The sequence below is a fragment of the Struthio camelus genome, chromosome 2 (genome assembly GCF_040807025.1).
Source record: "Struthio camelus isolate bStrCam1 chromosome 2, bStrCam1.hap1, whole genome shotgun sequence".
Taxonomy (NCBI): domain Eukaryota; kingdom Metazoa; phylum Chordata; class Aves; order Struthioniformes; family Struthionidae; genus Struthio; species Struthio camelus.
The window spans coordinates 7989209-8014330 of NC_090943.1; the positions used below are offsets into that span (position 1 = coordinate 7989209).

Genomic DNA, 25122 nt, shown 5'->3' on the forward strand with positions numbered 1-25122 from the left:
CTTGACTAGACCAATGTAAGGATTTAGAAAGCTTTCCAAAGTAGTAAGGGTAGAAGAGCATGCAAGGGCCGAGTTTAAAACAGACAGTGACCAACCCATAGGAGCATAACAAACTCCTGGAACAGCAAGAGATCTGAAGATCAGAAGAGGTCCTTTCCAGCTCAGTCAAGCAAACAGTGTTACAGCAAACATTTCAGTGTGTGAAAAGAACCAGAAGTTTACCAACTGTCAGACCAACGTGTTATACAAAATCATGGAACTTAGCAAGATACAAAACTGGAATTTAACCGAACTAAACTAGAGCAAAAGTCTGTCAGTAACCTTGCTGCCGAGAGTCTGGGAATATTAAAAAAGCAGGGCATTAGCTTTTACTCAAGCCCCATTTAAACTTCCCACTGGAGTTTAGCATATAATATTATGTATCACATGTGTGTGCATTTTTTTTTTTTTTGAAACAGAGCATTTGTATTGTTTGCTGTCAACCTGCTGGATCAATACTCAGAGCAAGATGTACACTTCAACCCAAGTGACAGAAACCAAGACAGTGAATGCAATCTGACTGCCTAGGCGAGTCATCCTGAGTTGAAGCACTGCGGAAGATCTGTTCTACTGCCTAAATACCGTCTCGGTACGGAACACAAGATAACATATGCACAAGACATAATCACCGATGCTTTGAAGCTTAAAGGAAGAAAGAAAACCGTGCAATAAGTTAAGACTAAAATACTGATGAATATAGTATCTACCTGCGGTCTTAACGTATCTTATTCTGTCAATATTTTCACCATAATTGGTTTCTATTTAACTGTTGGAATGCTACCACAGAAAACAAATTTTTATTTATCTATCTATTTTATTTTTCAAGGGGCCATTAAGTGCAAGACACCATCCTGCAGTAACTATCAAAGAGCATGTCCTTTAGCTGCTCATCAGGGAGCAGCACAAGCCTCCAAGCAACGTGTGTCGATTTTGGTCAAAGACGCTTTTGAAGCAGTGCCACACGTATAGTAAAGAGAAAACGTTGTTTGATAAGTGGACGAATCCCCGCTTAAAGCTAAGAATACTAACTCTTATTTCACACAAAGTTACTCAGCACCAACAATGAATCTCTGACTTAAAAAAAAATAAAAATAAAAATAAAAAAAGTTAGGCAGTTTAGCGTCTCTAGATTATATTAAAGCGTGACAGCTGTTGCATTTTTCCTCCAAACCATGGAGTTTCCCTTTATTACTTTGGAACCAGGACTCTTCCATTCTTAGTTCTCATCTTGAACATCTGTTCAACACTGAAGGCTTGGAAGCAATGGACGTTTTTGAGAAGCACAGAACAGTCAATAAGTAAGGAAAAAAATCAAGTTGCTCTACTTGTTTTATGATAGTCTACCATAAAAGCACTTGAGATGCCCAGTTTTGTCTAGTTCAGAGGAAAAGGCATGCAATTTATAAAAGCTTGCAAGGTTCCATTTTACCAGGAGTTATGTACGAAGAAGCGCCCCTTACCCTTCCTTATTTTAGCTGTCATAATGAAGCTGTTGTACAACTCCAAAAAACAAAGACCTATTCAGACCAGCATTTAAACAAAGCAAGAAAAAGAGAGGGAGGAGACAAAATAAGGGAAGATGACAAAACCTCGTGAGAAGGATGAAATACTTCTTACAAGCAAATGATGGATTCCAGTTATGATGGAATCTGTCCTCACATCAGAAAAGACTGTAGCCAGCTGTGAGGACAGAACAGCTACTCTGGGAAACCTGTCAAAAAGATACTCGCTTGAACACGCCAAGAGTCAGTTCACAGGCCAGAAGTCATCTATTGCTATCTGTATAGAAGTTTTTGACGATTAACAAGAACAAGTTAAGACAGGAAGTCAAAGAAATATCAGTACTATAACAAGCTACAAGGCTGAGGGACTGAGCTAAGAGGTGATTGAGTAATTCACAAAAGCGTATGGTGCCCTTTCAGTTCACGTTTAAATCCACGTTTCTATCTGACACTAGAGCAATGAACTCCACTTATTTCTGAAATCAATCTACATACTTACACCTCATCAGCACAGTTCAACGTCGCCTCATTTCTCACACAGTATCTTTTGTATTAATCAGCAAAGTGCCTGTGACATTTGGATCTGAGGGGAAGTTTCTGGAAAGCCATTTATTTTTATTTCCATTTTACTTATAAGGGAAAGAGAGAGTAAATTATTTATACACGTGTAAAGAAAATACAGCAGAGCCAGGAGCTGAGCCCAGGATGCATATGGTTGCTACCTGAACCATGAGAACGCAACAGATTTTATTACCTTTTTATTGACGTGACTGAATAAACAAGAATGTAGCCGTTGATGTCTATGGAGTATGTCTGAGGAAATATGGAGTATTCATCCTGTGGAAGGAATATTGCATTTAAAATTGCTTACTGCCACACTTCAGAACTTGATACTAGCAGATCTGTATAGTTTGTATAGCAAAAATCCACAGCCTCTCTGGTTTATTCCCTCTAAGACTATGGATCAGCTAAAGCTGCTCCTAATCCTCTTACTCTGCTTAATTATCAGTTTATGTTACTACAAAACATCCACTCAGTACTATCACTAATTAGCAATTATGCCTCCTGCTAGTGATACATTTCAATCAAATCCCAAATTTCAACCGCTGAAGACAGGATCTAGCAGCTCGATATTTTAAGTGGCACTGATCACACCGAAATTATTTAAGAGATCTGCAAGGAACTGAGTTACTGGAGTTTATCAACTAGCTAAGGCTTATCAACTGTAAATGGAAGAATTATTTATTAGGTGCTTTAGGAGAGGTTTTCATTATATGGCAAGTGTTTCATTCATTCAAAAAAATTAAACAGTCACTGAATTTATTTTCTCATATAGAAAACAAACTGACCTAACAGATTAATGAACCAGTAGTTTTGAAAGAAGATTGGAATGCTGCACAAAATGCAACACCAATACTATAAATCCCATGTTAAAAATCCAAATTAAATGTTTCAATAGATGTTCCCTGGGAACATTCACATTTTGACAAGAACCATACACCTTAATGTAAGAGTTCTCAACTTTTTTCAACCTATGTTTCTTAAGATGTTAATTTTAGCTTAAAAAAAAATCACATAACCTCTACATATACTGTCATGATGAACAGATGGAGCAGTGCAATTCAGCTTAAATCTAGACAGCTAAAAGAAATTGAATTTCTGTAACAGGCAAATTGGGGGAAAAAAATCCTTTTAAATCAACTTCACAGATTCAGCCAAAAAAGGTCCTAGAATAACACTTGACAAAAGATGCCCTTATTTGCCTTTATAGCTACACGCTGAACGCAACCCGCCCCCTTCTTTGCTCAAATGCCAAACTGCTACTTCAGCTGGCTGTGTAATCCAAAAGTCAATAAAGAAGGGACCTGAGCTAGTCTGCATGTAAAACAGGTGAAAGTGCAACTCCACTTATTTGACTTTATCTGGAATTCCTCAGGATTGCCACAGCTGGAATAAAGTTTTAGATAAGCTGCTTCTCTTCGGCGATCCCATACCAGCACTCCTGTTTTACTGAACTACGCAAGTCTGAGCAGACAGTAGCAAAAGGTAAAGAGGTATGGGACAGAAAAGGAGAACCAAAAAGAGAAGTGCTGTAAGTTCAATTGTTTCTAGTCCATGACTTAAAATTTTTGGCTCGTTTGAAGTTAAAATACACAAATAAAAACACAGTCACATCCTCACCGGTATGCTTACTGGAAGTTGGGGCTCAAATTAAGGACTGTGGTAAGCGATAACCCAATGTGGCTGTAACTAAGCAAATCACATACATCTACAATATAATCTTTGCTATGCTATATACGTGCATGAGAACTCCTATGGATCATTAAGCAAGAGACAATTTGGAAAGACATCTGTTCAAACCATGCTTTCCATAACCCAGCATCTTCTCTCCCCTCTAACCCTATGAGCCAGAACTCAAAGTTCAAGTCCTTCATAGGAAGAATCAAATCTGGAAATAACCACAGATTGGAAAAAAATTACTTTAGAGTTTTATAATACTGTACAACATTAAATCAACCTCGAAAATAAACCTGTGCAAAGAAGTATGTAACTTGTGCGGCTGCACTGCCTTCTTAGAATGCCTTTTCTTTCTCACAGAGAAACTTTACATTTACAAATTGTGCACAATTTGAGAGGCAAGAAAAGCACGCTTTCGGCACAATGTAAAACCCATCAAGTATGCTCTCTGCTACTCGCACTTCAGGGATAACTATCCCAACACATTGCGTCCATCTCTCAGCCTCGCTCTTCTCTGCGGAATACCCCCTCTCATCCAACACCTGCCCCGCTAGGCATGCTCAATATCCGTGTTTCTAATCACTTCAGAGTTATCTGACAGATTCTAAAAGCATACAACATTACTGGTCAGCACAAGCTTACAACACAAATAAAGCCCGGTTATTCTTCAGTCATACAGTTCTCTCCACAGAAAGTGATCGACCATGCCTAGAAGGTTACAACCCTTCTGAATACTCCCTCAGCTATGAACAAGTGTCCTCCTACAGCTTTAAAGTCTTAAGTGCTAGCAACATATTTGTCAATGCTATGATTATTTAACGCTATTCAGTTCTGAAAAAAAAAAACAAAAAACACAGGCATCATATCAGAACTCGCAATAGATAAGATCATGTAAGCAACAGTAAATTCAGGATAAAATTACAGGCATTTAACAGTGCCTCTCCTTTATTAAAGTCTTTCAAAAGACACAGCATTTTTGTGCCTGGACTGCGTGCTCGCCTACAAGTTCTGAGAAGCAGCACTGTATAACGAATGCTTGTATTTCGTGAAGCCTGCTGACCATGCTATAGGACACTTGCTTAGAGCCCTGTCCTGCATTCCTGTTCGTTACAGCTCAGAAGCATGCACGAACCATCACTTAACTAAAAATCGAAGCAAACCGTGTCGGCTTATTGGTAGCCTGGTAAAATACTGCCTACATATGCATCTCCATCTACTTCTCAGGCACATTTCATGGATACAAAATCCCCATGGTGTAGGCAGAGCATACAAAAAGAACAGAGTCATGAACAGCTTCTGGCCCGTTTATTGAACTGACGTTCCCCAGCTAAAGCAGGACGGTCAGTTTAGCCCATAAATATCAAGGCTTACAAGCCTTGTACTTACAAGCACAAACTTTTGATACGTTCAAGACAAGACAGTTTCTTCTTCACTTTTTTAAGCATTATCTACTTTAAACACTACCTACTGTTCAGACTGCAATAGACAGGAGGGGAAAAAAGTAACCTTCAAATAAACACTACAGAAACATTGCTCCTTGGTGACTAAACAATGAGGCACTATCACTTCCACTAAACTTCACGTTTGAATGCATGGTCACTACCAATTTAGTTCTACCAGAGTATAACTACCTGTAGTCTTAATTCTGAAGAAAGACTCAAAGAAAGACTACTTACTTGGCCAGCAGTGTCAACCAGCTGAAGATGATATTCTTGGCCATTTACTGTGATCAGTTTTGTAAAAGCTAGAACAAAAAATACATACACATTTCAGAATAATAAGCAAGGAACAGATCAGTAATCACTAATCTGTACCAATGAGAGTTTAAACGTTGAGAGAGAGAGAACGTTAGTTGTATGCTTTAAACACTAAGAGGCTAAACCAGGTGGCTGTGCTTTCAGTATTTAGGACAGTATATGTATTTCAGTATATAGGACAATTGAAACTAAGAAATTTACTTTACAATTTCAAATTCCAGAAGATTCCCACGCTGGGTGCAGCAGTTTTTGAATTTTAAGCAACTCCAAAGGAAAGAATAAAAAAAGATTTTCACACATATTTCAGAGAGACTTCCAGGCAACTGTATTTTGTGGTAACACGAGACACTTGAATACCATTAGTATCAAAGCTAACTTTAAACTTAACATAGGATATTCCCCCCAGTTTCCAAGTGGTTCAGCAAGATCAGTTCCCTAAACTGAAACACCATGAGGTAAGTGATCCAGACTAAAAAAAAATTCTTTGGGGCAAGATACCCATAGCCTAACTTCCACTAGGCTAAGCCTAAATAATCAAAATTCAGCTAGAGGCTCACCACGTTACTTTTACATTTGCTGTAGCTACCAGCCTACTTACTCCTCAGTCAGGAAGTACATTCAGTTCCAAAAAGAGATGAAAACTGCTTCTCGTCCTAGGTTTTATGAAATGCCAATGCACGCTGTGAGCTGAGAAGCTTTACTCAGTGTTTGTATCATGCAGCTACCAAAGCCAACAACGTTACAACTCCTAAGTATAACGTACTACAGAGCATTACGCGAGCCAACCGGAACACACAAACCCGGATGCAACGCTTCATTTCGGCCTTAGTATTGCACTCACCTAAAGCACAATTACTGAACGTTACTGATACACTGAATAAGGTTTCATGTCATCCTCACTGTCATCCAACACCGAAATGACATACTTAGCACACCCTAAACTGTCTAACAGCTTCCCAGAAGCTGTAAAGTTGAATGTTCTCTGTCCAACTATTCACTCTCATGCCTACTCCTTTGGCGGTTTTTTTTTTTTTTTTTTTTACACTGTCCCCTATAAACTGAAGCTAGCCAACCCTCCTCCTCCCCACTAGCAATGCTTGTTGCCCTGTCAAGTCTTCACAATGTGAATATTATCTTGAATAAGTGGGCTGACTCCACCCTGGAATATCTGAGGCTGCCAGTTTTCAGTGTGCCAAGTAAATCAAAGGGATTTTTTAAAACTTACGCCTTTAAAAGGGGTAACTCAATAGATTGTGCAAAGCTAAAACTAATGCAGAATGTCTAAATAAACAGCCTAAAGCACACATACAGTTTCCATTACATTACTGGTATGTGCGACTCGAATGAAGCCTCAACAAGGGGATTCCTACCATGCCCTGTCCATCCCCGAAGAGACAGGTCAGCTATAGCTCATGCACAAGCAGAGCAGACAAGTCACCATCAAGTCACTGCCAGGCCACTGCTGTCATCAACGCACACAATTTTAGGGTTATGAAGCAAGAGTCCACAAAAGCACCTTTCTGCATTATATGAATACTGTGGTGGGAACAGAAGCAACTCTTTCTCTGAACGCATTAACACACAGGATTGCTGTACACAAAAATCACTGCTTCAAATAAGAGGGAAAATAGACTCATCTGGACAGATACAATACGTTAACAGGTATATGAAAAGTAAGTTTCTGGTCTCTTGACACTCTACGTGCATATCAAAGCACTCTGCAAAGTAGTTTCAAGAAGCTTACGAAGCTAATATTTAAGAAGGGACAGAGACAGATGGCAGCTTTTTCAGGCCATTCTAGAAGCCTAGAATAAACTAAGCAAAGGCATCACATCACCACCAGTACCAAAAAAAAACCCCAAATCAAAAAATCAAAACAAACCTAACTGTGACAGAGCTAGGGTAAGGAAAACAGCGGAGGAATTACCACAGACTGGGTAACAGGAACTGCTAGTGCAGAGGCTTTCAGCAGTAAGAACAGCCCACTTCCTGAACATAAATCTGTTTTGATGGAGTCATAATTAACAACTCCCATTTCTTTGCTGAAGCTTGTTAAAAATACTCCTGGTAAGAAATCAATCTCAGGAAAGCCATATTAAAAGTGTAATTAGTAAACCGATCAATTTACCCCAACTACTCAGTCTACAAGTTTCTCTCCTCGACCCTGAGGAAGTCTTCCCTTCCCACTCAATTAACTATCATTCTGGGACACGTCGTTCTCCGCTGTGCCTATCAGCGAGACACACGCTACCAATAATATGATCAGTAAAAAGCTATGGCACACTACAGCTCTTCCTGGGATGGTAAGAACAGATTTCAGCAGACCAGAACAATCTCTGCAGTCACAGTCACAATGTGACCATCTGCAAAACTTTGCTTGTCAGCTGAAGCATGGGTAAAGCCTGTTTTAGCTCAGCTGAAGCACACATCTCAGAATAGGACATGCTTACAGATTGCAACAGATGATTCAAGTGCAGTTACAGGAAGAAAGCTGCAGTTCCCACCTTCACCCATTTTTTCTGTTCCTGCCCTGCTGCCTTCTACCCCTCAGGTACGTGACTACAACTGTTTACGGTTCTGATGCATTGCTGAAACTCAAAGAATTTGGTAGCTACAGTTAACAGCACAACACCAAGCAGATGTATTCATACAGTTAAGGGGGTAACAGCAAAAAGCAGAGCTGCAAAGAAACTAAAGCCACTTTGCTGTCAGATAAACTGCTGGTAAAATTAGAAGCAGAGTGCAGCCCTGAATGGTGCTGCATCTCTGGTAAGACGGTGGAAGTGTAACTTACACTGCAACTCCATCAGCTGCTGATCATCATTACCCTGAGATAAGTATATTTCAATTAGACTAACATGAGTGAAATGGTTTTCATACACAACTCAAAGGATGGCTGCTCTAAGAACAAACCGTTACGATAAGAAATCGGTGCCAGGCATACAGATATAGGCTTTGAGATCACGAGCACTACCGAGTAAAGGTATGAAAGTGGCAAAAAATTATTCTCACAGAACTACTAACAGATTCCTAAATAGTCACCTCGTAAGAGTTCCTTAGCTACTTCCTGCAGCCCTCCATTAAAGCCTATCTTATCTTCATTGCAAAGTCAATACCTGTTGCTCATCTGTCAGGACATCTTTTATAACCTTTGAGATGCGTAATGCAAGAGAGTTACGCTCAAGTTTTCTCAGAAGCCTCATTTCCACCCCTTGAGAAGGCGTCACAGCACAGTGCTAGGAACCTCTCTGACTGCTCCGAAAAGCAAAAAGTAGCTAGCTAGGCCTCAAAGGAGCCGGAACAAGAGCTTTTTTGAGACTACAGAGATCAAATCAAGTCTGCTGCAGCGTAAAGTTACTTATTCGGTGATAAACAGACAACCCTGCAAAGATGGGGGCACAGTGAGACTTGTGTACACATTTTCATTTTCTACTCCTTCCGGCCTATTTATCTGCTTTGAGTTCCAAATTAAGTTTCTAGTTTTCATTCCGTTAAAATTCAAGAGTTTTAAATCCTTTCAGTCTTTGTGGGAGCACACTACAAGCAAACGCCTGAGCTAATCTGCCTCAAAAGCTCTGTCCAGCTCAGTGTCCAAACAGACTCCCTCCACACGCTCCTGCTCTGTTGTGTTCCTGCTTCTCTTTCCAACACTTCTGCAAGGAATTGCTCTACTATTTCTTCAAGCTGGTTGCCTTAAGAATAGCTACCCACTGTAGTGTTACTCCTGTTGGGACCTTGAAAAGGAAATTTTATTTTGCTACGTAATTAACTCTCACTTCCACTGCTACCACAAAATCCTAGAAGTTATTCTTCCTGATACACAAGTTTGCTAAAAGCAGCTGAATTCAACGTTGCTCTTCAACTTAGGTAAACTAACTTTCCCGGATCTAACGCAACACAGGCAAAGGAAAACACAAGAGTGAAACTGTGCTGACTTTAATGAACACTGAAATGAAACTCGATGCAGCTTATTTTCCCTGCACCATTCCCACCAAAGAAGGAAAAGATTCTTGCACTGGAAAGTAAAAATACTAGATTACTAGGTCATGTTCTTACAGCTGAAGGCTCATGCACTAGGCATCTTCATCCAGTAAGAGCTCAACTACAGCTTACTTTTTATGTAATTTAACTTTAGACTCCAACATTTGCTACAAGCCTTACGATTTAAGCACACAAGTTATAAAGACCGGGCTACTACCAATAAAAATATCAACTCTGGTGCATCACTTGGTACTAGTGAATACTAACTATTCCCATACTACAGTGTCCTACAGTATTTTAACAGCACTGATTATACCGATTATCAGTAACAATCTTCTAGAGACAGAATAGACAACACAGAGCAGACAGCTCTTTATTATTTTTTCATTTTAAGTTTTGTGACACCATAGGAGACACTACCACTAGATGAAAGTTCTGGAGATCTTGTAGACTGCTATGAAACACTGGAAAAAACCGCAATATCCTCCAGCTCCACTCCTAGCACAAGAGCTGGAATTCTCAAGATCTCTTACTAGCACTTTCAACTACAGATTCAAAAATACAAGCTAGGAAAACAAAAAAAAGAATTGACAAAACACTTCCAGTGTCTTACGACCCTGCACAGAATCAGGAGCACAGAGCTGAAAGAGTCAGAAAATTTGATTGATCAAATATATCTAAAAAAGGCATTTCAGAAAGATTAAAAATTTGAATCAAAAGAACGTTTCTATTGTAATCCAATCAAAGCTGCAATTTCACATGCCTTTCTTAAAAAAAAAAAAGGAACAAAAAACAAAAACAAAACCCACCTTCAATATATTTTATATTTCAATGGCAAATTTGAAAGTGTTATTTCCTTTGTTCTTCATAGAAATAATTTTAAAATATTCTCCCTATCAGGCCTTCCACTGCTTAGAGAAAAGACAGACTTCCTTACTGTTTCGAACTTCAAGGCAAATTTTTTCCATTTTCATCCCCTACTCCCCAGCAACAAGTTCTGATGCAAGAAACGCCCTCCAATTCTAAAGCAGATTCCTCCAGCCATGTCATAAATCACAAGACTTTCACCAAATGAATAATGCCGTTTGTTTTCTGAACAATTAAAAAATAATTGAAAAAGACAAGCTTATTCAAGACACTCCACCCCCAGAAAAATTTTAAAGCCTTGACATACCTAATGTTCAGAATTCAGATCAGGTGACCAGGACAGATTGTAAGAATCAAACAAACCCAGAATTCCTCCAGAGTCGAATGCTTTATATGCATATATACACGTATATCATCAAGCACAGCAGATACCTTAGAGATTCTAACTAAATCCAGGTGGAGATTAAACCTGTTTGATGTTTAAAGTTACTATCTCTTCATACAGTCGTTCAGAAAAGCTACTGAACTAAAAGCTACTGAACTGAAGTTGTTCAGAAACTTAATACCCAATAGTTTGTTAGTAGCTTTAATTCAAAGCAAACCCAATTATAATTCTAACAAAGTAGAAAGGCATTGTGGAATTTAATAACAGGATTTAATAGTGGTATTTAATAATGACATCCACATAAGGACTAACAGGTCATCTGGGTCAAAGGACAAGTTACCCACTTGCTGTAGCAAAGTTAAAAGTTTCTTCAAAAAGGAGTAACTAAAATTTTATTTCTAGACAATAAAACTGAATAAAATCTGAGTAAAATATCCTGATAGCCACTGAGTTCTAATTATTAGGATATACGTTAAGAAGTAACCTTTTTATCCTCGTATTTCATTCACATTTCCAGACAAAGCCACAAGGCTCAACATCCTATCGCACAAGGCCAAAGTTGTAAAGATCTGTGCTATCACTGCATTTCAGAAATGACTAAAATACAAGCTCCGGGGTTACCGTCACGAAATCACAGTTTTGCTTGCCAGATGATGAAAACTATGCTAGTTACCCCAGGATAACACCAAGTTGCTCAAATACTTTACATCCACTGCTAGCTCATAAAGAGGTGGCCGGATCGCAACAAACAATTAGGTAACTTGCCTCTCAAGTGACTTGCTGCTCTTAACGGTATTTTTAGTATTAGTATCTTTACTTATCCACTATGCTAGCTATTCACAAAGACACTAATAGTAAAACAACTGCTAAGAGGAGGAAAAAAAAAATCACTTGAGAGGGTGAGATACCTAGTGTTTGTTGCAATCTGACTGTGCCCAAGGCTTGTTATCATGCAAGTAGAAATGAGTAATTTAAAGATAGTTCTTGTTATCATGACTACAATCTGTCTACTTTCTAAGGTAGTCATTTGCTCCTGGAATTGCTTGTTTTGTATTCATCTAGAGAGGCATCTGAGGTTTTAGATTACTTCCATATAGCAACACATTTTCACAGAGGTATGACAGAGTTATACTTGATCTGAATTGCCCTAAATGACCCTACGTGAAGCACATGTTCAGCAATGTACACATCACTATACAAGAAGCAGATACATTTTAGCCAGATTTGTTTGTTTTTCCCTTTTGTATTAAGTAGCTTAGTTGTTTGCAGAAACAGGCACACAACTATTTCCAAGCTGTAAGCACGGTACGCATTGGTTTAAAAAGACTACTTTAACAGTTAAAAGTTGAATTAATGAGCTTTAGCATTAATATGTAAACGCCCACACAAATAATATGTATATTCAAAACGACTTCTGATAAGAGTTAGTGCCATTTACAGAAGTCACTTGAAAAGCAGCTTGTCACTTTTTACTTACTGTTTTCTATGGTTGGATCATATGAGTCAACAAACTGTCCTTCCACAAACTGAATTGTCAGTGAAGATTTTCCTGTAAAGCAAGGAAAAGACAACTGGTATTGAAACAAGTCTTCAGGCTGTTACCACGTTACACTTGCTAACAGAAACACTAATGATTTTATAAGAGGCAGTATGAACTTCATATGGTTTATTTAAACTATCTATACGAGACAACTGACTCGTATTTTAATGAAGTGCCTATTTCTGGCAACTGGATCATCTGAACATACACTGAAAATAGCACAAAAGCTAAAGCTCAGAACGTGTTCTGCTTTTGTTTTAGCACAGGTCCTATATCACAGCTCAGGCTTCACCCTCCTGTTTAAAAACCCATCTGAAAAGCAGCACTGTCCAAATCTCATAAGGCTAATTTTACTCTCACATAAAGGCAAAGGGTTACACTTGAAACATTTTTCATCCAGAAGCCAAGAAAGCTAGAAATAACTTTCAGTCATAGCAGGGATAATTAGAAACTGGAAAGAATTAGTCAAATGTAGTCAGATTAGTCAAAATAGTCCAGTTTGACTGGAATATTAGCCATCTTTCCCTTCACATCATACTGATCTCAAGAATTTTGAGATCAGTCTTTTCTCATCTACTCATCCCTCTTAATGTCACGCTACAACAGACTAGCGGATGCCATATTTCAAGCATACAAACGGAGAGGGGGCATCATCAGATTTTTCTTTTTAAAGCAATTTAAGTGAGAGTTTTGCAGACAACGCGACCTTCCCAGCTTCAATTATCCTGCTCTGATCATCCCCCTCCGCATCCCCCCCAGTAAAGAGTAATGCAAAATACTAGATTTAACAGCAGAGAAAAAAAAGGAAAATTAAGTTAGCTGTGAAGCATTTACAAGACAGTAAAACATGAACCAGATACGCTGACCACAAAAAGTAGCTTTAAAAGCTTTGCAAACAAAGACATTTCAAAACATTACTAAAATCTTAACACAATTTCCGTTACAGCACATCTCCTACATTCAAGGATCTACTAGATCCTACTACGTTATGTTTACTGGACAAATACAATCTTACAAAGATTGCCAAGTGTGTTAGCTACTTCTGGACCTGAATATACTTTCCATGCTTGTATGCTCTCACCAGCAAGAACTGCAAACAAAACATGACCTCAAGGTAAAAATCTATCAACTGCCTGCAATAAGAACATCCCACTCAGGGGAAGCATTTCAGTGAAATTACAAATAATCGATGTTTTGGGACACTAGTTTACAGTGAAACTATTTTGAAGCACTAATTGCTCTGGATGAATAGCGCTCACTTACAGTGCTTAGACCACGCTATGCTTATACTTTGCTGTAGGAAACAACTCTTTCCTAAGTCGTCTTTCAGGAGACTGGTGGGGGGAGCGTTTTCCAACTTTTTTCTTTTCCATTCTTGCTTCCTCATGCAAAGCTCTTGACCCCTCAACATTCTATTGTAGCACTATCAGCACGCTTAGCAAGTCATTTTGTTTTGTTGAAGATGTTCTGAAAATTGCAGGTCGGACGAATAAGGCACAAGGCACAAAGTTTAATATTTACGTATAAAGTCAATTCCTCTAGTAACTGCAGTACTTTCAGGATTTACTTCCCCGAGAAACCATAACGGAGGAAGGAAGAAAATGTTACAGGAGGAGTATCGTTTTGGAATATTCCAATTAATGAATAGCTGTAACCTTCCTAAACTCAACGTCTGGCTTATTTTAACACCATCGCACAGTTCTGCGATGCTTATCCCTTTGCTGCTTCCTACAAACCATGCCAGTTTACTCAACCTACAACTACTCGAAAAGTTGTGCACCCTTTTTTAAAGTTGCTTTTTCAAATGAAGTTATTAGATATCATTTCCTAAATAACACTGAAACTAAAGATATCATACATATCTTGAATTGGTTTATAGAGAACATTGTGCTGTAGACATTGCAACAACAATCAGAGAGAGAAAAAATAATCACACTCATTTGAAGTCACCCTAGTAAGGAAGAAGCACAGCTGTACCAGAACTAAGACGATACATTTGAGCAATTTCCTGAAGCACTGTGTATTTTAGACAGAAGGTAAGAGAGCTTTCAAGCTATTTCTTCTTCAGTGTATAAGTTTATGAAGAATTTACTCAGAGTTCATGCTTCCAGATTCTTAGTCAACAAAAAACAGGCATAACAAAACAAAAAACTATTTTAAACCAGGAAGTTAATTATCCCTGTTTTAGGCTGTTTTATCTTCAAGTATTCTACCTAGAAGAACAGTCCTGCAGATCATCACATCTGAACATTTTTCCTTTCTCTCTTCCTACTAACAGGGATTCTAAACTGACCGAGACTGGAGCGCTCCGTCTGCAGTAAGTTTGGAAACTGAATACTGGGAAAAGAAGAAAAAAAAAAAAAAAAATCAGAGCCAACAGAAAATGCTGCATTTAACATTCAGCTGTGTTAATCACTGTTTTCCTCCCAAGAGTTAAAAAAAGGAGGAAACAGAAAAAGACAAAAGCCATATTCCACCACTCTCGCAAACCCCTGCAAGCTTTCCAGCAAGCCTCCAGTCATGATGTGTTTCTGATCACAAAAGGATGTCTATTTTCTAGGTGCGCCACAGGGAAGCGCTTCACCATGCCAGATTCAGCCACATACCCCCCTCGGCGTTGCACATGCAACACTATCTAACTAAACTGGGATTTCCAAAGCGGCACAGGAAATTCGAAACCTAGATCATTAACATCCCACTGCCTTGTCACAGCCCATGCCCAAGAAGCACACAGGACATGTAAACAAGGGCTTTGCTTGAACTTTGCCCCACAGGTTTTAGTCCAGGCCTTTGAACTATGCTCATGGAGAGGAAAAACTGAGGTTTAATGCCCATCTCCTCTTTCTTCAGAGAGATCAGGAAATATTTTCAGAGAATTACAACATCAGCGTAACATTCTTGAGGCACGCGCCAAGAAATTACACACAACTGTGTTCTTAGGAACGCGCTAACTGCATCCCCGTGCGGTGCACAGAGAGGGCAAGGGGAGGCACTGCAATTTGGTCATAGGTAGGTTGCTAGCAGATTTCAGTCTAAAAGGACTTAAAGGGAGTCTGGAGCCAGGTTGCTCACACCAGCAGCAGTCGACTACTCTAGGCTGTATACTACAAAGAAGGCTCAGTTCTAATACGCTCTCAACTTGGAGCAAATGCCAGATGTTTTTTAGTTTGCTAAACTTTGTCTTCTATTATCCTCCACGCTGGTACTGTTAGTGCATCCACTGTCCTCAGGTTTCAGGAAAACAAACATCTGTCGAGACCAAAGGGGGAAGTGTCATGACCAGAAGCAAGGCGAAACGGCAGCTGAAAGCAGTTCACTAAATTGATGCAGACTTAGGATTTTAAGATGAAAAAGCACTTGCAAAACCTTGCCGGAGAAGATAATGGTTTAACCTTTTGATTCTCTGTTTAGAATCAGAGAGCTTAGAACGAACAGGACAGAAATCATTAATGGATCGAGAAAGAGCAGCACTGGGGCAGGGGAACAGGATGACTCCTCCAAATATACTCAGCACACGAACTCAAAAGCACTAGATATCCTGCAGTAAAGGTGTTGTAAGCAAAATCTTGGAAATGTACTGACTCTCCACGGAGAAACAGGACTGAAGATAAAAGTCTGGAAGAACGGATTTTACAAGCATCTAGAATGCAAGTTCCAGGTGACCAAAAGCACAACTAAAGTTGTCTGGAAGTACCTGAAGGATATTTGCACACACAATTCATTATTTGTCATATGACGCTGGAGCGACAGAGAAAGGAGCAGTTTGCAGATAGAAAGCCATTTCAAAAAACAAAGCTGTCGTATTCCTGTCTATACAACAGACCACCCTTTAAATAGAACAGAACAGCCTATAAACACTCTGCTTAGGGCAGTCATAGCACATCAGCTTCAAGTGTCACTGCAATCATAAAAGGAAAACACAACTGCCAAATTAAGGTTTTTACTCATCTTTTTCCTTTTTGGATAAGAGCTGTAGTATTCCATCTAGCCTTCCACACTCACACTTTACAACACTGGACAGTTTCTCAAGGAATGTATGCAACTGTGGGCCCATTGAGAGCTGGCCTCCCACAAGATGACGTGCCCTCTCTTCAGTACAGCACCACCGCCTGCTGCCTGCTGCCCACTCCCTGTATCGTTATTCTCATCACAACAGGCAAAGGAAAAGCCCAGATGAAATTCTGATCTGCTGCCAACGTGCCCCAAATCAATTTACCCAGGAGAAACAACTGATGAAATAGGCCAGCTAGCAAGTCCAATAAATGGCTCCTTAGGCAAGGCATTGATTGAGCAAGCTTGATTTTTCAGCTGCCCTGGCACATGGCACCTCCACAATGACAGCTACTGGAAGCACAGTGCAGTTTATCCAAACAGGAAGAATTTCTCAATACTAGAAAGGGTCTGTACAAGTAATCAGCAAACAATTTAATGGGGTCAAGAACAGTAACTACTGAAGAGCTGCACTTCTCTATTCTGCTAGAATTTCAGATCCATACAGTTTAATTCTTCCCCCCTCCCCAAAAAAGACTGATTGTGTACTTGGCTTAATTATTAAACACTTACCGGCTGGCAACATCTAATCCACAAGCCTAACCTCTTACATAAGTTACAGTCTGTAAGCGCATCTACTCAGTTTTACCTATGAAGCAAACTAGTTTAAGTTTTGTCATAGAAAGCTTCAAGAAACTTCAAAATAAGTCAGCGACGCAAAATTAGATAAACTTTATCGTGTATCAAAGTCTCCAGTATCTTATGCACAGCTATGCTCAGCTTATTACGCTTCACAGAGATCAAGTTTCTGTACTGAAAGTTACACTCAATTCAACTTGAACATTGGGTTCTTTAGCTTCTGTAATTCAGAATACTAAGATTTACCAAATAGACACATCAACATTTCCACAATGCAGTTTATTGATTTGTCCTCAGAGTACAGAAAGAGATGGAATAACTCCTTTTAGCAGAAGTGGGTGTACCTGCATAGCAGAGAAATTTACAGCATTATTCCTAGAGAAAACCTTTCCACAAGATTACAGAGGATCTCAGAATTAAACGTCTTCATCGTTAGCAATTTTCTGTGGTTGGTTAAGATCCTCCTCCTCCTCCCCCCCCCCCCCAACAGGTAATATTTATGGTTATGTATATTTGCTATTTTGCTGATCACTGCTACGTATTTCAGTCAATTATTTTAATTACTATAAAAATGATATTCCTCGTCAATAGAGAGTTCTAACTTCTGTAGACAATGGTACAGTTAGAGTACTTTACTTTTTACTCAAATACAACTTAATTCTATTATTATTGGAGTTTTCAATAAATTAGTCGCTCATAAGCATGGTACGCACATCATCTTCGGTCTGCAGTTTTACCAATTGTGTAGTGATTCCTCTGTGACAGCAACACTATGAAACCAGGATAAAAATCGATGTTCTGACGTTTACAGAGAAGAATCTCACCGACCTACAGACTTAGAGCTCAACCGGTGTACTGGATTATAATCACACTCAGTTCTCAACACTTAAAAAGACTGGTGGTAGTCCTCTCAAAGTGCCAGCTGAGCTTTCTAAAGGACAGACAAAGGAATCTGGCCTTATAATCCTGTAAGAGCAGAAGTCTAGGACTTCAATGAGAAAACTTTTGCTAAAGTAGTGAAGGACCTCAAAAATAAAAAAAAAGAACTTCATGACAACTAAAGAGCAGATCAGCATTTCAGGAGGACACAATGCCCTGTCTCAATTTTTATGGCACTCTAGCCCATTGCTACAACTCTTCTCTGCCTTCTCCTGACCTATTTCTAGATTAGGATATAAATAAATATATTTGACAGTCTAAGGCAAGATATTGTTGCAAGAACCACTCCTACTGTAGAACAAGACGTCCATGTGACAGTGTATAATTCAGAACACGAGCTTCAGGGAGAAAAGGACACATGCTCGTTTCCCTTCCTTCTGCACTACGTGATCATCTTGAGGTTTATCAAAGGTATTCCTCTGTAAGCCAGAAGAAATCTGAGATGTAGTCATTTAGAAAGGAAGTCAGATGGCTTCCTTTATTTCTTCACATTTCAAAGCACTCAGTCAAGCTCCCAATCGTATCTGCAGGCCCTGGCAAAGTTGGCAGGAATGAGCTCAAAACATAAACCAAGAAGTCTTAACGCTCTCTACATCAGATTTTCTGTAAGGGGAGCAAAAAGAGAAAGTGTGCTTTATCCCCCATCTGATACAAAACAGCAACCTTGCTCTATCCAGCAGCAGCAGCGCTCTTCCTCCAACGTTCACTTGCATTTTGGTTGCCAAGAACTAGATGTCAATGCAAGTACTGAGAGAAAAATTCCGTTGTTTTGCTGCAACAGCTTAGCTACCACTTCCAAATGTCCATTTCGTCTCAAACATTTTTAAGTCAGGAACCTCAGCGAAGGATTGGCAGAAGAAACATTTCAGTCGTTTTAGTACAGAGTCCAGTTATCTCTGCTTGCTACCTTTGTTGGCAGAAAGATATGGAGTACCACAGTTTTCCTAGCATTTCCTTTTTAATGGAGCAAACAATTTTAATTCTATGTGCTTGCTATCAGTTGTCAGGAATGAAAAAGCTGTTCCAATGCTAAAAATAATAATAAAATAAACCAGAAACCATGCGTGGCATTCATCTCACCTAGCCACAGTATACATGTGTAGATGGCTGCATCCAAGGCACTTCAAACAGGTCTGGTGAACTGCACCATGGACTCTGCTAATTACAAAGGAAATTTAAACGTTCATCTCTAAGACAGCCAACCAATATTTTTCCAGATTAATAGTTCTTCCATATTCTCTTCAGACTTCTTGCAAAAAGGAACCTTCCCACCTCCCTTCCCATAATGGCTAAACTATTAGGCTGGCAATAGAAACTCAGATGTAACTTATCAGGCGTGTCCTTCTACCATAATTAGGAGTATACAAACCTATTTCCAAACTAAATGTTAGACAGTACAACTCGATACACTGTACCCTTCAAGGGAAGCTTATTAAACTTACAAGATCAGACCCTAATGTCTAAGTTTTGACGCTCTCGTGAGGACAAGGCTCTGAGCTTTATACTGGGTTGTTGTTTTTTTTTTTTTTTTTTTAAATTTCCAAGAGGCAACATTCAATTCTTACTGCTGAGTAGAAGCCAAGTAATCGCTCACTGTACACACTTGTCAGGCAGCTATTAGGTATCTGAATAAACCTGACCTTTACCTTGGATCACCAGATATGGACAACCTTAAATGCCTTTCAAAGACACTTTTAGTAACAGTCATTGTTTCATCATTAAATTAGCCTTAAAATTCTAAGTCATTACAAATAACAAAATGCATATACCTTACTTTAATGCATTTTCTTTTTACAGCTTCAGGCTTTCGGTTTCCATACAAAGGAACACCCAACTTCCATTCAGTTCTTTTTTGAGGCAAAAGACCACTGGGATGTCCAACCTAAACTACCTTTCTGCAAGACGGAAAATGACGCAGGAGGACTAACTGATTGTAGCACTTAAGAAAGCGCATCTTTCAGACTGAAGTTACCAGCACTAACTCTTTGTCAGCTGTACAGACATTCACTAACTATACTGTAGTAGTTAATGAACTACATTCTATACACACCACGTCGGATAAAGCAATCATTTAGGTTTATCACAGGTTTGCAGCCATCATGCTCATTTTGCCATTTCTACTCAGCCATCTGAAGTTAAGAGCAGCTGCATTCTCGGTTTCACGCTACAGATCACCTGGTAGAGCAGTATGCCACTGAACAAGCTAGAACACACACGCACAAGTATGACTTTAAACTTTCTATTCTGCTTTCTATTAGAAAGCAGAATGAACCCTTCTCTCCTCTTCATTTTGCTGCACCCCTCACTTCCCTTTTTAGCCCACTTGATCCACATCAATAATAGAGAAAGCCTTAACAGCACAGAACCCTTTACAAGATGGAAGACCTCGATCTTTCAGCTGATCAGTACTGTTTCACTGAAATGCAGGTCCTCCCTAAGGACCTTATCTTCTTAATATTTGAGGACTGGGGCTATAGCATCAGCAAGGTAGCATTCACTGCTCACAAAGCTGTGTCCACCATATCTCACTGCTGCTTATAACGACACCCGAGCAGAGGGCTAAGTCTACGGAAAAGTCAGAGAATCTTTCCTGGTGTTGCTTTAAAATAAACAAATAAATAAATAAATATAAAAGGTAAGTGAAGGCCAGCCCACCTAAGGGGCTTGTTCTGGACCATATCATAATACCAAGTAACTTGTAGGAATACAGCTGAAACGGTGAGGAACACACCTTCTTGACAGCATTACTGACATGCATATGATCATCAGCCTCAAAGATCTCCTTGGCATTACAAGGACACCACTAACAGAGGTGTTCCTTTGTTGCAGGATGACAGAAGGCAAGCACCTGACAAAATCCTGACAAGGTAATAATCGTAATATTCCCTCTTTGGTAACATCAGCCAAGCGGATAGCGTGGTATCTGCGTCAGTGGTACCCAGCAACTATAGCTAAGGATTTCAGCCTCAGCCAGAAGGAAGCTCCACAGAGCTCTCGATCAACCTGCAACAAAACCTGAAGAGAATACTGGTTTGTTCCAACAGCTAAAGGCAAGCTACTTTTACAATATGTTAAAAAAACCAAACAAACAAAATCCTGCATAATAATCACTAGAAGATCTTAACAACAGAAGTAACGCCTACTCCTTGAGGCTAAAGTAGCCTCTCGACGTAACAGAATCTTTCTCTCTTTGCTGACAGTCCAAAGTCTGATGAACCCAATGCCAACCAGTACCAGCATCGCATGAGGCAGCCCAAACCTGACGTTCACGTGAACCATACTGCTACCAGCACTCGGGATGTGTGCAGAGCACTCAGAGCCCTGCCCTGTGCTGCTGGCAGTTCCCAAAACTGCATGAAGCACCAGGAAGTATGGTACCAATCCCAACAGACTTAAGATCTCTTAACAGAAAACAGAGGCGGTGGCGTTTAGGACTATTGAAAAAAAATGTAGCCTTGCCTCTCCCTCCCACCAGTGGGACAGGACATGGTCAACTCCACTGCACCTCCATCAACAGATGCATAGGTAGACAGTGAGACCGTCTTGATTAAAGATCATACGGTGAGTTCTCCTGCACTAGCACAAGAAACAGCTGGGCAGAGCAAAAGCTCGTTGCCATGGCTGCTACAAGGGCAGAAATTCTGTAAGTAATAATGTGTATAAGCCTCTACGGTAAATCCATACACAACCATGTCAATGTTAAAAACAGTAAGCCCGAAACTGTACTTTCCTCTACAAATACTGTCTCTCCCCATCAGTTTTAGACCACCTTTTGACAAGCTACTGAAGTTTCTCTCCTCCCATTCTTCTAAACTATGTGCATCTTGCATGCTCTTTCTCCTTAATATCTGAAGCTCCTCCCCTCGTTGACCCCTTCAGATTGAAGAAAGCTGCAACTGGTTAAACGCCATCTTCACAGCACAGCTTTTTATACAGCTGAAGTTAGTCGTCAACATCCGGCCTCGCACTACCTCGTATTGCGAGGCTGCTTCTCTTACACATACATGCTTTTTCTAGGTTTTCCTTCACACCTGTACAACATAGTCTCCACTGGAAAACCTGCAAAACTGATTGAGAATGGATTTTGTCTAGAGGGTCAACATATAGTAGTCACTGAATACAGAAGACAACCTGTTAACAGTAAAGAATATTTGAAGTAACAGCGTGCTAAAATCATAGCATGACAGACAACAGGGGGGAAAAAAAAAAAAAAAAAAAAGACTCCAGGAATAAGGATAACACCATACAGATTACTAGAGAAATCTTGAGAGTCCTCAACCTTGGGAAGTTTTAAGGGAATGTAAGCCAAAGATCTATCAGATATGACAAGACACAGTTGATCTTGCCATAGGGCAGGGAAGACAGACTAGATAATGCTCGTTTCCTACAAGGTACTATACAATTCTTGCTTGTCATGTCAGCCAACTGGCTTTTTTACCTTCCAAACTAGTGCATATGCATCTGCTGGATCATAAGGTATTTCAAAGAGTTCTAGGGCTGGAACCATACTCTTCTACTCTGAGTTTTTATACCATCTAGTACTAAAACTCACAATACAGAACTCTGACCTTTGCAATGCACAAAATAAAAACAAAACAAAACAAAGAGCCCCACGCAACCCACCACACCATACACACGCACACAGCTGAAAAAGCCCCGGAAAATAACTGAGGACGACAACTTATAACCCTACATCAAACTGTTTTTACATTTAGACTGTCTTTCACAAGTGAAATGTCTTCCAGCCAGTCCAGCTCCAGTACATGAGGAAGTATTTGCCAAAAGAAACTGGATTCTTCCGTTCCCAGTGCTCAGCACAACCATGCAACTTGGACAACAAATCGAGTATCAGGCTACAATTTTAGACATCCTAACTTTAAGCTGACCTTCTCAAGAGACAGAGCAGCTCAGTGTATCTGTCTGCTGTACGAGTCTCGCATACCAACGCCAATTAAATCCTCAGATGGTAGCAGTGATATTACTCAGCTATTGTTCAGTTAAACGATAAGCTAACGTTCAAGTCTATTCTGAACAGCATCTATTTGACAGGAATGGATAAAATACAAATTAAAGGCAAACAGGTCAATGGCCAAGATTTACCCTAGGTACTGCAAAGCCTTTGGGCAGTGGCTTACCACTTTAACCTGGCTATATGGGAAATAAGCCTTACCTTCATTCTTGGTTTCCACACTTCCATGCTACAAGAACTGGAGAGGAGTGGTTCAACTCTTCCCCACAATGAGCTGCCCTTAAAACCTGGGTCCACGCATCCTCCCCCTTCTCATACTGTCCTTTGCCTCTTTATCAAGCTCCACCTTTAAATCCCTTCAGCCTTCAGGACGTACAGCCCACGTCCAGATAAGCGTCTGCATGCCAAAGTAATGGGACGTTCTTATGATCATCTCTGGAGAAAAAAAGAACGTATATTCAACAGTTCTGTTGTTATCTATAAATTACATATGGGATAATGCCCTTTTAAGATTAAGATCTCTTTGCCTGGAAGCCTTGAGAGACAAGGCATCATCTTATTTTTCTGTACTACCATTAACTTATACGTGTTTATAAGCAGTCGGCTGCGTCAAAGTCACAACCACTCAATGCTAGGTCTAGGAACAACATCCGAGCAGAAGTTTAAACAAGCTAGTCACTGAAATAGTTCCAGCAGTCTCACCAAAACTTTTCTCCCTGTCCTACCCTCACACTCAGGGATAAAGGTTAGCTTACTCTGCAACGGAGGAAGAACAAGCAGAACAAATTTTAGGTGGCATAAGAATCTTTGATATACACTGCATAAAGAGCGTGATTTTCAAACACTCAGGCAGTTTCTCATTCTCTCTACCTTTACTGCTCAGAAAAGCCTGATTCGTCTTGTGTTTAAACAACTTTTAGACTACAGTTTAGCAACCAACAAAAGGTTTACCAAAAAATTTGGCAACCGTTTTCTCCAAACACGGAGAGAACAATGTTCTTTAAAATTAAGTTGAAACAGCCTGACTCACACCTTTATTCAGAATTTACACCCCAGTACCAAACGACATGGGTGAAGCAAAAAGTCTGTCTGAAATGAACATTTCCAAGAAAGCAATGCAGCTAAAAATTTATAATTAACGAATGACAAAAATCTGAAAGCAAAACATGCTTTACCACATTATTCTGAAGCATCTGATTTTGCCAGTTTGCAGTAAAGATATAATGGAGTTTTCCTACATATTATCTATCCTAGCTCTTTTGCACGTAGCAAGAATACGTTTAAAGAAGGTCTTACAGACTGAATGATGTTTTGGCAATGCAACCCGACAAGCTGTTGAAGCTAGACAGATGTATCGCACTAACTCAGGAGACAATGCGGTCAGGAGTCACTTTTTCATATAATCGTTTCATATTACACTTGCACGTGAATGTGCAACCCCACACACTGAAGACCACTTAGTACCTTCCCTCTTCTCAAATGAAGATTTGTTCAGCTCGGAATTCCACAGAATACAAATGGCTAGCTAAGGTTTGGCACGTGTGCTGCTGCGGTTTTCATAATTTAATATACTTAGAACACAGATAATCATTTCACAAACATTAACCTCCCATGGATTAAGACGTTATAACGTTAAGATGTTAAGTGTTATATTAAAAGTGTTAAGTGTTATATTAAAAAGACAGCTCAAAAGAAACTTCACTGATGAACATGTAAGTTAAACCACAGCAGGCAACAGAGATCACTTCTTCAGTTCAAATCTAGTCAGTATATAAACACTGCAACTTCTCTGAACAAGTCTTCTGAATGTCACACATTAGAGTCTTCCATTCCTTAAAAGGCCATCAGAAATCATTTACTCGCGCTTATGCTTCAAAATATTAATCTCTGGCCATTAGCCACAAACTCTTAAGGATTTCATCCAAGTTAAACAACCATAAATTCTTCTTCATGTTCTAGTCAGAAGTTCTCTAATTGGTTTAGGAAGTCACATAAGAAATTCCAAATACTCTTCCCTCCTGCTGAAGCTCCCAAGGCTCACAAGGTATTTGTCGCTTGTCCTGTCTTCATCTTGATGGGCAGAACACACTCGGTAAGCCCAAAGTTTTCGCTGTTGTCTCATCCTGCACCCTTTAGGTACCACAGTACCTAAAACGTGCATGTACAGTGACGAAAGCATACGGTAAGCCAAGGAAGGACTCCATGCTTCAAGAGCACTGACAAATACCTACATCTAAAAGAGGAGTCGACTGGTATTTGCAGGGCTCTTACAAACA

At 39.7% G+C, this 25122-nt stretch overlaps 1 protein-coding gene across 10 annotated transcripts in view; it reads right to left on the bottom strand.

Annotated features, from left to right (window-relative positions):
* Window positions 1-25122, bottom strand: part of PRKAG2 (protein kinase AMP-activated non-catalytic subunit gamma 2) — a 290028-nt gene that overhangs the window by 10509 nt on the left and 254397 nt on the right. For all 10 annotated transcript variants that reach the window (XR_011139516.1, XM_068934205.1, XM_068934204.1 and 7 more), the window contains 3 exons: window positions 12247-12318; window positions 5456-5523; window positions 2296-2378 (listed from right to left, as the gene is read on the bottom strand). Coding sequence is in view for 9 of the 10 variants with exons in the window: in XM_068934205.1 (XP_068790306.1) it covers window positions 2296-2378; window positions 5456-5523; window positions 12247-12318 (223 nt within the window). In the remaining variant the exon portion in view is untranslated. The remainder of the gene's footprint in view (window positions 1-2295; window positions 2379-5455; window positions 5524-12246; window positions 12319-25122) is intronic.